Source organism: Camellia sinensis, chromosome 5, assembly GCF_055761805.1.
Source record: "Camellia sinensis isolate YWXY chromosome 5, ASM5576180v1, whole genome shotgun sequence".
Lineage (NCBI taxonomy): Eukaryota > Viridiplantae > Streptophyta > Magnoliopsida > Ericales > Theaceae > Camellia > Camellia sinensis.
The window spans coordinates 128221296-128236348 of NC_138965.1; the positions used below are offsets into that span (position 1 = coordinate 128221296).

General features: G+C 33.1%; 1 protein-coding gene across 1 annotated transcript; it reads left to right on the top strand.

Annotated features, from left to right (window-relative positions):
- The first annotated feature begins 976 nt into the window (after positions 1-976).
- On the top strand, positions 977-5162 carry LOC114271079 (uncharacterized). Its single transcript, XM_028212692.2, has 8 exons — positions 977-1236; positions 1500-1521; positions 3503-3559; positions 3647-3728; positions 3876-3971; positions 4062-4186; positions 4274-4292; positions 4552-5162. The coding sequence occupies exons 1-8, from the start codon at positions 1137-1139 to the stop codon at positions 4786-4788; spliced, it is 738 nt and encodes a 245-aa protein (XP_028068493.2). The 5' UTR covers positions 977-1136; the 3' UTR covers positions 4789-5162.
- The last annotated feature ends 9891 nt before the right edge of the window (positions 5163-15053 follow it).

Consider the following 15053-nt stretch of genomic DNA (forward strand, 5'->3'; position numbering starts at 1 on the left):
AACCCAATTCGCATCCTCGCGCACGGAGCAAGTTCCGGGCGGTCTACAATATCCACGTACTCAATTTCGGTTTCTGAACCCAATAAAGTCGTCAATTTCAATTCCAAAGATGTATTCTCAACAAATAATTTATCAATTTGGACAAATACATACAAATTAAATCATATAATCCGCAATTAACACATGGATAATTTGGATAATTTAAATAATTATAATTTGCATTTTTGGGGTGTTCCATGGTTGATTTTATTTTTTTTTAGATTTGAAAAATATAATTTTTTTTAGATTCAAAGAGGTGCTTGAATTGAATAAAGGTGGTTGGAGGATTGTAGTTGAATTGAATCAATTAAATGGAGGGAAAAAGTTAAAAATAGTAATTTGACCATTGGAGCAATATTATTACCCTATAAACTATTTTACATTGTTCATTGCTAAATTATACCTTTACATGTTCATTTTAGCTATGAATCATTGGGGATGCTCTAATACTTTTATATGATGATTTCATTTATACTTTATTTTCTTATGTCAAAGTGCCAATAGGATCATCAGACAAGAAAAGAATTACCCTAAAAGTTTAATAAATATGTAATTTGCTTTACACATTATCTAATTTTATATAAATTTCTAACAAAAGATCTAGTTTCATTTGCACTTTATTTTTTTTACAAATTTCTAACTGCAATAAAGTAATACTTTGGAATTAACTGTTGAGTTTTAAAATTTAAAGAGATAAAATGTAAATAAATCATAATTTATTATAATTTACCCTTTGTTTGTTCAACAATGATTCATCCCACTAAAAACATCACCACTAATAGCATTAATGCATTAAAAAAGTAAAAAAAAAAAAAAAAATACAACTCCAAGACCAAAACATCACATCATTAATGGCGGGACCCACTGCCACCTAATTAGTGGGAGCACTAAATAGTGCTCCCAAGCATTTTTCTTGTTTGTTTTATGTATATAATCTTCGTTGGCCAACGGAAAACGGTTTTTTCTTTCCAAAACCTCTAAAACGCCAACCTTCTCTCTCTCTCTCTCTCTCCATAATCACTGGTTTATTGTTTTCATTTTCTCTGTTGAATTTAGGGCTTTGTTGTGATTCGAAGGAGCTTCTGATCGTGTGGAAAATGGCGTCTCAGGCGCAGGTCGAAAAAATGGAGGAACGTCAGAACTATCGGAACCTCTGGCACATCGATCTCACCAACTCCATTGCCGCCGATCCTGCCTGTAACTCCCTCCCTTTTTGAATTTCTCATTCGTTTTCGTCATACTTTGTATAAAGGTTTTTTTTTTTTTTTTCAATCAAATATTCATTTTATTTCTGATTGTTTGTTTGTTTTTTTAATCAAAATTTTGAATTTTCGTTCTGTATTCAATTTGTTTTCTTCTTCAAATTTTCATTTTAATTCTGATTTTTATTTTAATTTTCATTTCAATTTGTTTTCTTCTTCAAATTTTCATTTTAATTCTGATTTTTATTTTGCTTGCAGATTGCTGTTTCTCGGCGCTCTGGTGAGTCTCTGACCTTTCTTATTCAATTGACGATTTTACTTTAGCTTTTGGATTCTTTTTTTTTTTTTCTTTTTCTTTTTGTTTGGTTGTTGAGAAACTGACTATAGGTAAGTTTGACATGCATTGTTTTTGTTGTTATTTCTGGGAATATGTAGGAAAAAAGGAAATTGAGAATTTCGAACTTTCTACTCAATTACATTGCAGATAGCACATTGAATGAAAAAATAAAAATAAAAATAAAAATAAAAAATTGGAATGATTAATTTATTCATATTCTAACACAGGAAAAATAAAATAAGATTGTTCATCGGCCCTGCTACGCCAGCATGTCTTGGATGAAGTTATTTTTTTTACTTTGAAAATTAAATACAGGATTTCTATCATAGATACTCATTTTTCTTATGTCTATTTTACAACCATATATAATATTTCCACTTTTTGAGATTAATCTATCTCTTTTTTGGACATTTAGTATATATATTTTGACATTTTGTGCTTGTTATATTGTGTCTGTTAGATATGTGCATTATTTATGTAGCTGCATTGCACAATCGGTGCATGTTGGCTTGGTTTAGACTGTCTGACCATCATAGGTTTAAATTTTCATGCGTTACCGGATTATGCGCTAATTATGCTTCCCTTTGATGAATCAGTTATGTTATTTATTTGCTTTGTGTTGGTGTAATTACCACCAGAAAATAAATATAGGGTAAAAAGCAAATATTGAGCTAGAAAACCATCACCATGAGAACAAATTCCAACACTTTGTTCATATTTTTGCAAATAGGCATACTACAATGGATAACAGACTTTTTATTATCTGCTATATATAAGTGATATCCATAGAATTTGATGTGTGACTCGTTGGAAAACACATGTTTTTGAATCAATCACTTGGGAAATTCTATTGTTTTGTTTGGAATTCTAGTCTTGTGAGTTGTCATATACCCAAATTCGTTGAAGATTTTGTGTGCCGTCAATTTTCTTGGGTTGATCTCAGTTTCTTTGTTTTCTACTTCTAGTTTTTAGTGTATTTGATTATGGTGTTGGTAACAGTTTTTCTTTTATATTTCTGCCTGTTTGTGTATTGAATCTATGTAAGTGTTGCCGTTTGCGAAGAAGGTTAAATTTTATAGGGGCATAGAGAGTAGGGGAAGCACTTTCTGGTCCTGTTTTTGAACTCATGTAAATTGTGTGCAATTAAGAGGTTATCATAGCTGATTTTGATGTTTCAAAGGTTCATTTGGAAAGCGGCATCTACCTTGCAAGTTGCAATCATCTTTTCTGATGGAATTAATGTGAATTTTAAAGGTTAAGATTCAACAAAATAGTTATAATAGCACAACTTAATAAAATAAAGAAAGAAAGAACACCAAAAGAAATTCTACATTTCAATTATTCTTATTTTTTTTTACCCATTAAACACTCGAATTGAATAAGTTAAAACTACTTTTGGCTTCAATGTTTTCTCAATGAATGGATTAATGTAAGAGAGGGAAAATGCATATATGGGTAGAGCTCTCTTTTTTGGGGATTGAAGAAGGAATGAATAAGCAAAACAGAAAGTGTCTCATTTTTCTCCCCCCCCCCCCCCCCCCCCTACAAATGTAGGAAGGATCTTGACATCCTAGAAAGATGAGAAAGAACAAGTAATGAGGAATGGTGGACTTGTTAAGTGTTAATTTTTTCTATAACCTACATGGCTGAGAATTGCGCTCCAACTTAACTAATTTGTAAGCACATCTTTTAGTCCTGAGCAATGTTTTCTCTTTTATTTCCCTCTTTATCTCAAAATTTTTCTCTTTTATCTAGTGTCACCTTTATACTATTCTTTTCTTATATTGCTGCCTTCTTATCTGTTTGCAATCTTGTTTATGATTATATCAACAAAAAGCTTACTTGGAAGTACTTTTCATATGTTATTTTGATCTTACTACAATGAAGTTGGTAGCCTAATTAATTCATCTATCTTATAATGTAGTGCTCCCTGTGTATCGTACTTGCTCCGCAAACGAGCTCTTTACGATGACATGTCAAGGTAACCAATGGCTAAGCTTTTTATGAGCTCTTATGATATCAAAAATAGAGTTGTTAAGCTTTTTTTTTTTTTTTTTTGGTTATATAGGTACACATGCTGTGGTGGCTATATGCCTTGTAGTGGGAAGTGTGGAGAAAGTAAATGCCCTGAATTTTGTCTTTGCACTGAGGTAAGAGGTTCATATGATCTTAATCCTGATGTTTCTGATATATTCATTCATTCATCACTTTAACAACTAAATGGTCTGCAATCCGTGTTTTCTATTAATTTTAATACCATCTCTCTCTCTTTCTTTTATGCTTTGTTCTTGCTTTAGGTTTTTCTTTGCTTTGCAAATTCAGTTGCATCAACACGTTTCATGTTGCAAGATGAGTTCAACATACAGACCACACCGTGTGATAACTGCATTATTGTAACTCTCTCTCTCTCTCTCACACATAGTATACAGGGCTTAGTGCTTTAGTTTTTGTGTCCCTCATATATGCATTGCTTCCTTTTACAGGGATTCATGCTCTGCCTCCAACAATTGGCCTGTATATTTTCCCTAGTTGCTTGTATTACCGGCATTGATGAACTTCAAGAGGCTTCTCATATACTGTCCTGCTTCTCGGATTTGGTTTATTGCACGTAAGCCCTGTAATACACTGCTGTCAACAACCTTAGCCTAGAAGTTTCAAAAACCTAGTACTGATTACCCGGTTTCTAATTTTGCAGGGTTTGTGCTTGTATGCAGGTAAGTTACCGGTTAATCAAAATGCCCTTTTGATTTGTTTCTTTTTTTGTTTTTACTTGTACCTGAGCAATATATTATCTTAAGCAGACACTTCATTTTCAGCTTCTTATTTAAAACTTTGTGGCAGTAAAAATCTAAATCACCACATAAATTTACAACAAAATCATCAAAATTTTAAATTGAATGATGACTCATTATATTATTTTGGATCCTTTTCTATGCTCATTATTAAGTGATGTACTATTGTGGAGCAATGCAGACACAGCACAAGGTTGAAATGGACAAAAGAGATGGCAAGTTTGGACCACCACCAGTGATGGCGGTGCCTCCAGCTCAACATATGTCTCGTATAGATCAGGGCATTCCTCCACCAGTCGGATATCCAGCACCGGCATATGGGCAGCCCTATGGCTACGCCCAAGGTTATCCTCCATCCGGTTATCCTCCGTCTGGTTATCCTCCATCGGCTTACCCCCAGGCTGGTTATCCCAGGTGATCTTATCATGATTAGTGTTCAAATAACCCCTATGAATGGACACACTGGGCACAAAATGTTTATGGGAAAAGAAAAAAAAATAGAAGTGGGTTTGTTCTACAAATCCTATAAAATTTTATCCATTTGTATTAGTAGCAGCACTGTTTATATTGATGTGCAAAAATAAAAAAATAGGAAAAAAAACATAACCATAATTGAAAATCTCATTTTTAAAGCGTATTGTAAATACTGATCTGATAGTACAGCAAGACTAAAACTAGAACTCTGCAAATTAAATGTGGATTTTTTTTGTTATAATTGTAAAAAAATATAAATACAAGTTGTGATTATTGAACCTAGAAGGCATGGATTTGTAGTACGTTGCTATTTTATATCTATCATTCTTCATTCTGTGTATGTTTTCAACTAAACTATTATGGTTGTATCTTTCATCCGAAATAGGTGAAAATTGTGCCTTTTTAGAGATTTGAGAGAAAATTTTGAGTAATTCTATTTCCACACACCAAAACATCTCATTCCACATCCTCTACCCCCAATCCTAATCCACTTGCCACTTCCACCACCAGTGAATACCATATACTAACGGCGGATGCACACAAAGATTTGTAGTCTATGAATATAGAAGATGAATTGTAAACGTCTATGTTTGTGGAGTTTCAAACATTTGAATCAAATTATTTATTTATTTATTTATTTTATTTATTACGTGATAGTTTTTAAACTAATCGATTGTTGTGGGCATCTTTCAAATTCAAAAAATGTGATAAGAGTTGTAGAAAGTGTTCACACCAAATGACATGTACACTTTATATTTTAGTATAGATATTAGTATGCATATGCATAATTAAACATATAAATGTTGGAAATTTTTGGTTTACAAGATTTATTTTGGGCCAACTTTGAGCCTAAAATTGAATGGGCTCCAAACGTTTTTTGGGATGGGTCTAAAGAGGTGTTGTGTTCCTTACTGCATGGTAAGTCACACGGTGAAGACGGTTCGTCAAAACCATTTATGAGTGAATGGAAATTTGACGTCGTTTTCGAATTTGTGGAATTGAACAAATTCAAGAATTAAATGTGAGTTTCCTTATATGGGTTGTCCTACATTGAAACTTGAAGAGAGCTTTTGTGAGTATATAAGCTCTAGGTGTAAAACCTTGGGTTGGGCCCCAATGGGGCACCCCAAGTTTATAGAGTGGAGGAGTTATGGACAAAATGAACCTTAGCCCAAACCACCACACGCGCCGCCGGCCGAGCCGGGCGCAGGTGTGGGTCGATTCTAATAGTAATTTTTAAGACAAAATTCATTTGAATTTTTTCGAAAATTTATTGCAGGAATTTAATTCCGAATTTGAATTTAAAATTCAAATTTTTTGTCCATAATTGTGTGCCTCTTTTAAGATCCAAATTTCACAACAGATTCTTTAGTCCAAACAGTTTTTCAAACTATTCAAAACCGGACAGATTCAAATTTTGGACAGTTTTGTTGCAAATCTGTTTGAATTTTGAATGATATTTGTCCAATTCAAAATAGCACCTGTTCAGTGTCAAAAAGCACCTGTTCGGGGCTGTCTTTTTTGGCTATAAATACCAACATTTCCAACAGTGTTCAGGGATCAAAAAATAGTCTGAAAATTCAGTTTTTGCTGTCCTAATTTCTGCACTATTGCATATATTCTTCATATTAGTTTTAGGAATTTTTATAGAGAGTATAGAACACAAGGTTCTAATTCGCTGAACAAATTTGTTTGGAGTGCTACTACAAATTTGTGAAAATCATTGTATCCTGGGAAATAGACGCCATTAGTCCGTAAGCACCGAAGCGGGGTGAATCTGTCTTAAGGACAGAGTGCCACACACTCGACTTGGTCTTTTATATTTAAATTCGATTCGATAAATAAATTCGGTACGTTATTTATTTATTTGTTTGGTTTTGTTTCAATTTATTTTATTTACACAAAAGATTGTTCAAACAATCTTAAGATAGATTCAAATTATTCTGTTTACAGAATTTTTCGTTTGTTCCCTTTTCCCTTTCTTGTTCTTATAGAAATTATTTTCTGTGATTTTACAAATTAATATTCTGATTAGAAAAACAAATAGTGGTTATATGCTATTTGACAAATAGTAGTAATGTATTGTCTATTTTCTTTGTCAACTAGTAGTAATATACTGCTGTCATTAACAATTCATAATATATATCTGTGGAATTTTGTCAGAAATTAATTTTGGTTTTTAGAAATTATTTTCTGAGTGTTCATTAATTAAAATTCTGATTTTAAAAGATGGCAACAGAAAATGTTGTTCTATCTTACAACTAGGGGTGGGCGCAGGTCGGTTATGGCCACAGAACCTCCAATCCGCCATCCGTCCGCCAAATTGGCGGATTGGAGAAAATCAATCTGCATCTGTCCGTCAATCCGGCGGATATGGATTGAGCAGATTGGCGGTTTGGCGGATGGATGCGAATCGGTTTGGCGGTTTAAAATTTTATAAATTTTCAACATAATTCAACTTGTGTACTTCCTCAAAAAAAATAAGAATAAAGTGTTACAGTCAATGACTTAAAAAATTATTACAATCACTGCATGCCTCATCCAAAGCAAAAAAGTTTGAAACTTTAGAATATCACAATCACTGGATGTCTCATCCACATACTATAATCACAGCATGCCTCATCCACATAAAGTATTACAATCTGTGGTTCTTAAAATATAAAAATAATTCAAACCATGAACCGAGCAGTAGTAGAGATTGTATGTCTCTATATTATTACATCTATATCTATTTTTGAAAACAAAAACCAACCAGCATATATCACATTTTCTACTTATTATTTTTAGAGATAGATTTAAAAATAAAAAATTATAGATAAATAATGCGTTTATTTTTTTCAATTCAAAAAAGATATTCAAGTTGAAAACTTTTTTTCAACAGAACATTTAAACTCTTTTTTAATTGAAAACACAAATAGAATATTTAAACAAATTGAAAACATAAAGTCTTATAAATTACTAGGGATACTCGCGGTTTGGCGGTTCGGTTGCGGCCAAAGAAATCTCAAATCCGCCATCCGTTCGCCAGATTGGCGAATTGGAGAAAATCAATCCGTAACCGTCCGCTCGTCATCACGCATCCGTCCAAAATGCGGCGGATCGGATCGGTTCGGTTCGGTCGGTTTTGGCGGATCGGTATATCCGCTGCTCACACCTAACAACTTTTAACCTGACTCGTTTCCTCCGTAAGGATGCTCTTATTTTGAAAGAGGATAAAACCAACCAGCAAGTGGTTACTGCGATCAATGCTTGGAAACATACTGATTTCCTTTGCCGAAACTACATCTTGAACGGACTTGACAACACATTATACAATATCTACAGCCCTATCAAGACAGCAAAGGAACTTTGGAAGTCTTTGGAGAAAAAGTACAAAACGGAAGATGCCGACTCAAAGAAATTTGTGGTTGGCAAATTCCTGGACTTTGTAATGGTTGATTCTAAGACTATGATCAGCCAAGTTCAAGATCTCCAACCCATTCTGCATGACATTCACGCAGAAGGCATGTATCTCAGTGAATCCTTCCAAGTTACAGCTTTAATTGGGAAATTACCACAATGCTGGAAGGAATTCAAAAACTACCTCAAACACAAGCGCAAAGAAATGTCTTTAGAAGAATTAATTATGCGTTTGAGGATTGAGGAGGACAACCGCAATTCTGAAAAGTGGATTGGTAAGCATCTTATGGAGTCTAAGGCAAATGTGGTAGAACATGCTTCAAAAACCAATAAACAGAAGTCTTCTGAAGAAAGTTCATCACAAGGCTCTAAAGGGAGGGAAAATAAAAAGTACAAGTTTAATGGCAAATGTTACATCTGTGACAAAGAGAGACATTGGGCCAAAGATTACCGTAGCAAAGGCAAAAGCAAAAGAAGAACAAGCAATGGTGGACAATATTTCCAATGGTGTAGATGACATCAATCTTTTTGCAGTTGTTTCCGAGGCAAATCTTGTCGGAAATCCTAAAGAATGGTGGGTGGACACTAGTGCTACTCGCCATATCTGTGCCGACAAAAAGATATTCACATCTTATTCTACGGTGGACAATGGTGAACAACTTTTTATGGGCAACTCCTCAACTTCCAAAGTTGAAGGACAAGGAAAGATTGTACTTACGATAACATCTGGAAAGGAACTCACTATTAACAATGTGCTGCATGTACCGGACATTCGCAAGAATGTTGTTTCCGGATCTTTGTTGAGTAAGAATGGGTTTAGGCTAATGTTTGAGAGTAATAAATTTGTACTTATTAAGAATGGGATGTATGTAGGAAAATGTTACATGTCTGATGGCCTTTTCAAGATAAATGTATTGACCGTTGTACCCTCAATTATTAATAAAAATACATCTTCTTCTTACTTGCTTAAATCTTTAAATTTATGGCATTGTAGACTAGGACATGTTAATTATGGATCTTTACGTAGATTAATTAATATGAAATGTTTACCTAAATTTGACATTGATTCAAATCATAAATGTGAAATTTGCGTTGAGGCAAAATTATCTAAAACTCCTTTTTATTCAATTGAAAGAAGTACGGAACCACTTGAATTAATTCATAGTGACATTTGTGATTTTAAATCAATTCAAACCAGAGGTGGAAAAGAATATTTTATCACTGTCATAGATGACTATATTAGATATAGTTATGTTTATTTAATTCGAACCAAGGATGAAGCTTTGGAAACTTTCATTCAATATAAGAATGAAGTTGAAAATCAACTTAGTAAGAATATTAAGAAACTTAGAAGTGATAGAGGTGGTTAATATGAATCACCTTTTGGTGAATTTTCTAAAGAACATGGAATAATTTATCAAACCACCGCTCCTTACTCACCTCAGTAAAATAGAATTGCTGAAAGGAAAAATAAGACTTTAAAAGAAATGATGAATGCCATGTTAATAAGTTCTGGATTACCTCAGAACTTGTGGGGGGAAGCAATAATTTCTGCAAATTATATTTTAAATAAAGTACCCCGAAAGAAAGTGAATCAAACACCTTATGAAATGTGGCATAGGAGAGTACCATCCTACAAATACTTAAAAGTGTGGGGGTGTTTGGGTAAAGTGGCTATTCCTAGTCCTAAAAAGACTAAGATAGGTCCTAAAACCGTTAATTGTATTTTCATCAGTTATGCCAAGAATAGTAGTGCATATCGGTTTTTGATTCATAAATCAGAACATTCCGAATGCATGTAAATACTATTATTGAATCTCGGAATGCATCTTTCTTTGAACATGTATTTCCAAATAAGATTGGACAAGAGACTAGTAACAATAAAAGATCTCATAATGCTATTACTAGTCAGGATCAAGAACATGATCAAGAACAGGAGCAAGAGTTAGATCAAAATGAGGAAGAGGAACTTAGACATAGTAAACGTGCTAGAACCTCGAAATCTTTTGGTCCGGATTTCTAATATTTTTGTTAGAAAATGAGCCTTTAACTTTTAAAGAGGCTACGTCCAGTCCTGAAGCTCCTTTATGGAAAGAAGCTGTCAATAGTGAAGTTGAATCCGTCTTGCAAAATCACACTTGGGAATTAGTGAACTAACCACCAGGTTGCAAACCACTTGGGTACAAGTGGATTTTTAAAAGAAAAATGAAAGCGGATGGATCAATTGACAAATACAAGGTAAGACTTGTGGTTAAAGGGTATAGACAAAAAGAAGGTCTTGATTACTTTGACACATACTCACCGATTACGAGAATAATATCCATTAGAATGCTAATTGCTATTGTATCTTTGTACAATTTAGAAATTCATCAAATGGATGTGAAAACCACTTTCTTAAATGGTGAGTTAGATGAAGAAATTTACATGAAACAACTAGAAGGATTTTCTATTCCAGGGAAAGAAAAGAAAGTGTGTAAATTGGTTAAATTATTATATAGTTTAAAACAAGTGCCAAAGCAATGGCATGAGAAATTTGACAAGACAATGATGTCAAATGGTTTTAAAAATAATGAGTGTGACAAATGTGTTTATATTAAAAACACAGACAAAGGTTATGTCATTGTATATCTTTATGTAGATGATATGCTCATCATAGGTAATAATAATGATATGATTAAAACTACCAAGAAAATATTGAATAAACATTTTGACATGAAGGACATGGGCATTGCTGATGTAATTCTTAGTATGAAAATTACCAAAACATGAAAAGGTTATGCTTTGTCATAATCTCATTACATTGAGAAAATACTTGAAAATTCAGCAAAGATGATGATCATCTTGCTAGAACACCTGTAGATCTTAATTTGTTTCTTTCTAAGAATGTACAGGAAAGTATTTCTCAATTAGTGTATACCCAAATTATTGGAAGCTTAATGTACTTGGTGAACTGCACTCGCTCGGATATAGCTTATGCAGTAAGTAAATTAAGTAGATATGCGAGTAATCTAGGAGTAGAACAGTAAAAAGCTATTATAAGAGTTCTTAGATATCTCTGATTTACTCGTAATATTGGACTGAATTATACTAGATATCCAGCAGTACTTGAAGGTTACTGTGATACAAACTGGATATCGGATACTAGAGACTCAAAGTCCACTAGTAGGTATGTTTTTACTCTTGGTGGGGCAGCTGTTTCTTGGAAATCTGCCAAACAAACTTGTATAACTAGGTCTACTATGGAATTAGAATTCTTAGCTTTAGATAAAGCTGGGGAAGAAGCAGAATGGCATCGTCACTTCTTTGAAGATATTCCAATATGGCCAAAATCGGTACCTGCTATATGCATACATTACGATAATCAATCAGTAATAGGTAGAGCACAGAGTCATATGTATAACGGTAAGTCACGACACATTCGTCGTCGACATAATATCATAAGACAACTACTCTCTAATGGAATTATTTCCATTGAATATGTGAAATCTAAAGACAACATAGCGGATCTACTAACCAAAGGGATAGCAAGAGAGTTAGTTGAGAATTTATCGAAGGGAATAAGACTTAAGCCTATTAAATAAGAGTTACCACAATGGCAACCCAACCTAATTGACTGGAACTTCCAAGATCTAAGTTCAACGGGACAACGGAGTTGTGTATGACTCAAAAAGATCACTAGGGAGTTAAACTCCTACCCATTTCTATGATAAAATAATGATGTCTATAGCGTTTTAGGTTAAGTTAAAAATTAATGATTCTTATATCTAGGTATACCTAATGGAGTATGGTAGGATACTCTTCATAAGAATCACCTATATGAGTGTGAACTAGGCTAATTCTATGAGATTTGTGAAGAGCTACAATTCTCTAGAGCACTCATGAAAAACCAGGTGGTTTAGGGCCAAAATGAACACAATAGTGAGAACTAAACTGTGTTTGGTAATATACTGTGTGAGTTCTATTGTCTTGGTTTACACAAATGGCTGAACAGTTTAAGACATCATGTTCACTAGTTAGCTAGCAAATCCGATAGTGTTTCACAAGGGAATGTTCAAAGCCAAAAGCTACCTATCCTTTGCAGAATATTACAAATTTCTGTACTCTCTATAATAGATCATGTTGTTGCATTTTCTCTCCGTCAAATTCCATTCATGTGGGGAATTGTTGGAAAATTTTGGTTTATAAGGCTTATTTTGGGTCAACTTTGAGCCCAAAGTTGAATGGGCACCAAACGTTTTTTGGGATGGGTCCGTAGAGGTGTTGTGTTCTTTGCCGCATGGTAAATCACACGGTGAAGACGGTTCGTCAAAACCATTTATGAGTGAATGGGAATTTGACGTCATTTTCAGGTTCGTGGAATTGAACAAATTCAAGAATTAAATGTGGGTTTCCTTATATGGGTTGTCCCACATTGAAACTTGAAGAGAGCTTTTGTGAGTATAAGCTCTAGGTGTGCAACCTTGGATTGTGCCCCAAGGGGCACCCCAAGTTCGTAAAAGGGAGAAGTTATGGACAAAATGAACCTTAGCCCAAACCACCACAAGCACGACACCGCCGTCCGTCCGTCCGTCCGGCCAAGCCGAGCCGTGCCGAGCGCGGGTGTGGGTCAGTTCTAATATTAATTTTTTGGACAAAATTCATTTAATTTTTTCAAAAATTTATTGTAGGAATTTAATTCCGAATTTGAATTTGAAATTCAAATTTTTTGTCCATAATTGTGTGCCTCTTTTAAGATCCAAATTTCACAACAGATTCTTCAGTCCAAACAGTTTTTCAAACTATTCAAAACCGGACAGAGTCATAACTATCTAGACAGATTCAAATTCTGGACAGTTTTGTTGCAAATCTGTTTGAATTTTGAATGATATCTGTCCAATTCAAAATAGCACCTATTCAGTGTCAAAAAGCACCTGTTCGGGGCTGTCTTTTTTGGCTATAAATACCAACATTTCTAGCAGTGTTCAGGGATCAAAAAATAGTCTAAAAAATTCAGTTTTTGCTGTCCTAATTTCTGCACTATTGCATATATTCTTCATATTAGTTTTAGAAATTTTTATAGAGAGTATAGAACACAAGGTTCTAGTTCGTCGGACAAATTTGTTTGGAGTGCTACTACAAATTTGTAAAGATCATTGTATCCTGGGAGATAGACGCCATTAGTCCGTAAGCACCGAAGCGGGGCGAATCTGTCTTAAGGATAGAGTGTCGCACATTCGATTTGGTCTTTTATTTTTAAATTCAGCTCGATAAATAAATTCGGTACGTTATTTATTTATTTGTTTGGTTTTGTTTTAATTTATTTTATTTACACAGAAGATTGTTTCAACAATAAATAAATTAAAAAATTATGTTAAAAAGTTAGAAATTATATTATGTAATTTGATTGGTTAGTACCTAATCAAGCTAGAAAAATAATGTATAAATAAAGAAAATAGGAAGAAAAGAGAGTTTGCCCAAAAAAAAAAAAGTGTTGATTTTTAGGCTCGTTTGTTTTCAGAGGTAGAATGGAAAGAGAGTTTACCAAAAAAAAAAAGTGTTGCTTTTTAGGGCCCGTTTGTTTTCAGAGATAAAACGGAGGAGATTGATAGTGAGGGGATTAATAATGAAAGGATTAAGTAAAATTGTATTCGTTTTGATGATAGTTGTTAGTGTGGGAATTGTTAAATTATTTTATATAAAAAGAATATAAAATAATAAAACAAATGAATTATAAATATTAAAAATTAATGTTCCCAAAAAAAAATGCCCAATATGTAAAAAAAAAAAAAAACTAAACTAAACCGGAAGACTAATTTTCTAATACCAAGTCTTTGACTTCCATCTCAATCCCAACATCCAAGGCCCATCCTAATCCGGAGGGCTTATGAATCTCTTCCTCATCTCCCAAAACAAATACAATATTAATAGATTTCACCTCCATCTCAATCATATTCCTTCATTCATCTCTCAAAACAAACGGACCCGTAGGCTATGTTTACGAAGTGGTTAGCCAAAAACTAAAAAAATTAAATAGTTAAAAAGTTTGTAAAAAAAGTCCATAATTCTTTCTCCTTTTTTTATTTTTTTATTTTTTACACGGCTGTCTGTAAAAAGTTTATAAGTCATTATTAAATATTTAAGTTTTTTTCATCTTGTATTTTAATCAAAAAAAGTCACTAAAAAAAACTTCCTAAATAAGCCCTTCAAACCCACATGAGAAGATATCAAATTATTAAAGATTTATTCATTATATAAACAAGTCAAATTCAAACATGTTTTAAAACATATTAAGTTTTCAACCTAACAATGTACCGATAAAAAAATAAATTATCAAAATAAGATCTATGATGCACTTCGCAATCTCAAACAAATTAGCGAGAAGCCTTATTTAAAATTTTAATTCATTTTCATTTCCTAATTTATTGAGACATTATTGGCATTTAGATGATGCATTACAGTCAAACTATCATTGCTTTCATGTATTGATGATCGCATAGTAATGGATCCAAATGCAGAATCTAATTGCAAAGTTTGGACTTTTTCCAATTTCATGAGATTGACTGCACATCCACTTTCTTGTATTTTTATAATAATAAATTTAAAAATAATAATTGTTTAAAAATATATTTTTTGTATTTTTATTTTTATTTATTAAGACGGAAAATAAAAATTAATGAAAATATTTCACAAACTTAACACAAAAGTTGATTTTGGTGAAAAAATTATGCACTTTTTAAATGTGAAAAATATTTATAAGACTAAAAAATCTCACTAATAGCACTACTATTCTTTCTGCCCCGACCCTACCACCACTATGACTCCAGCCACTGG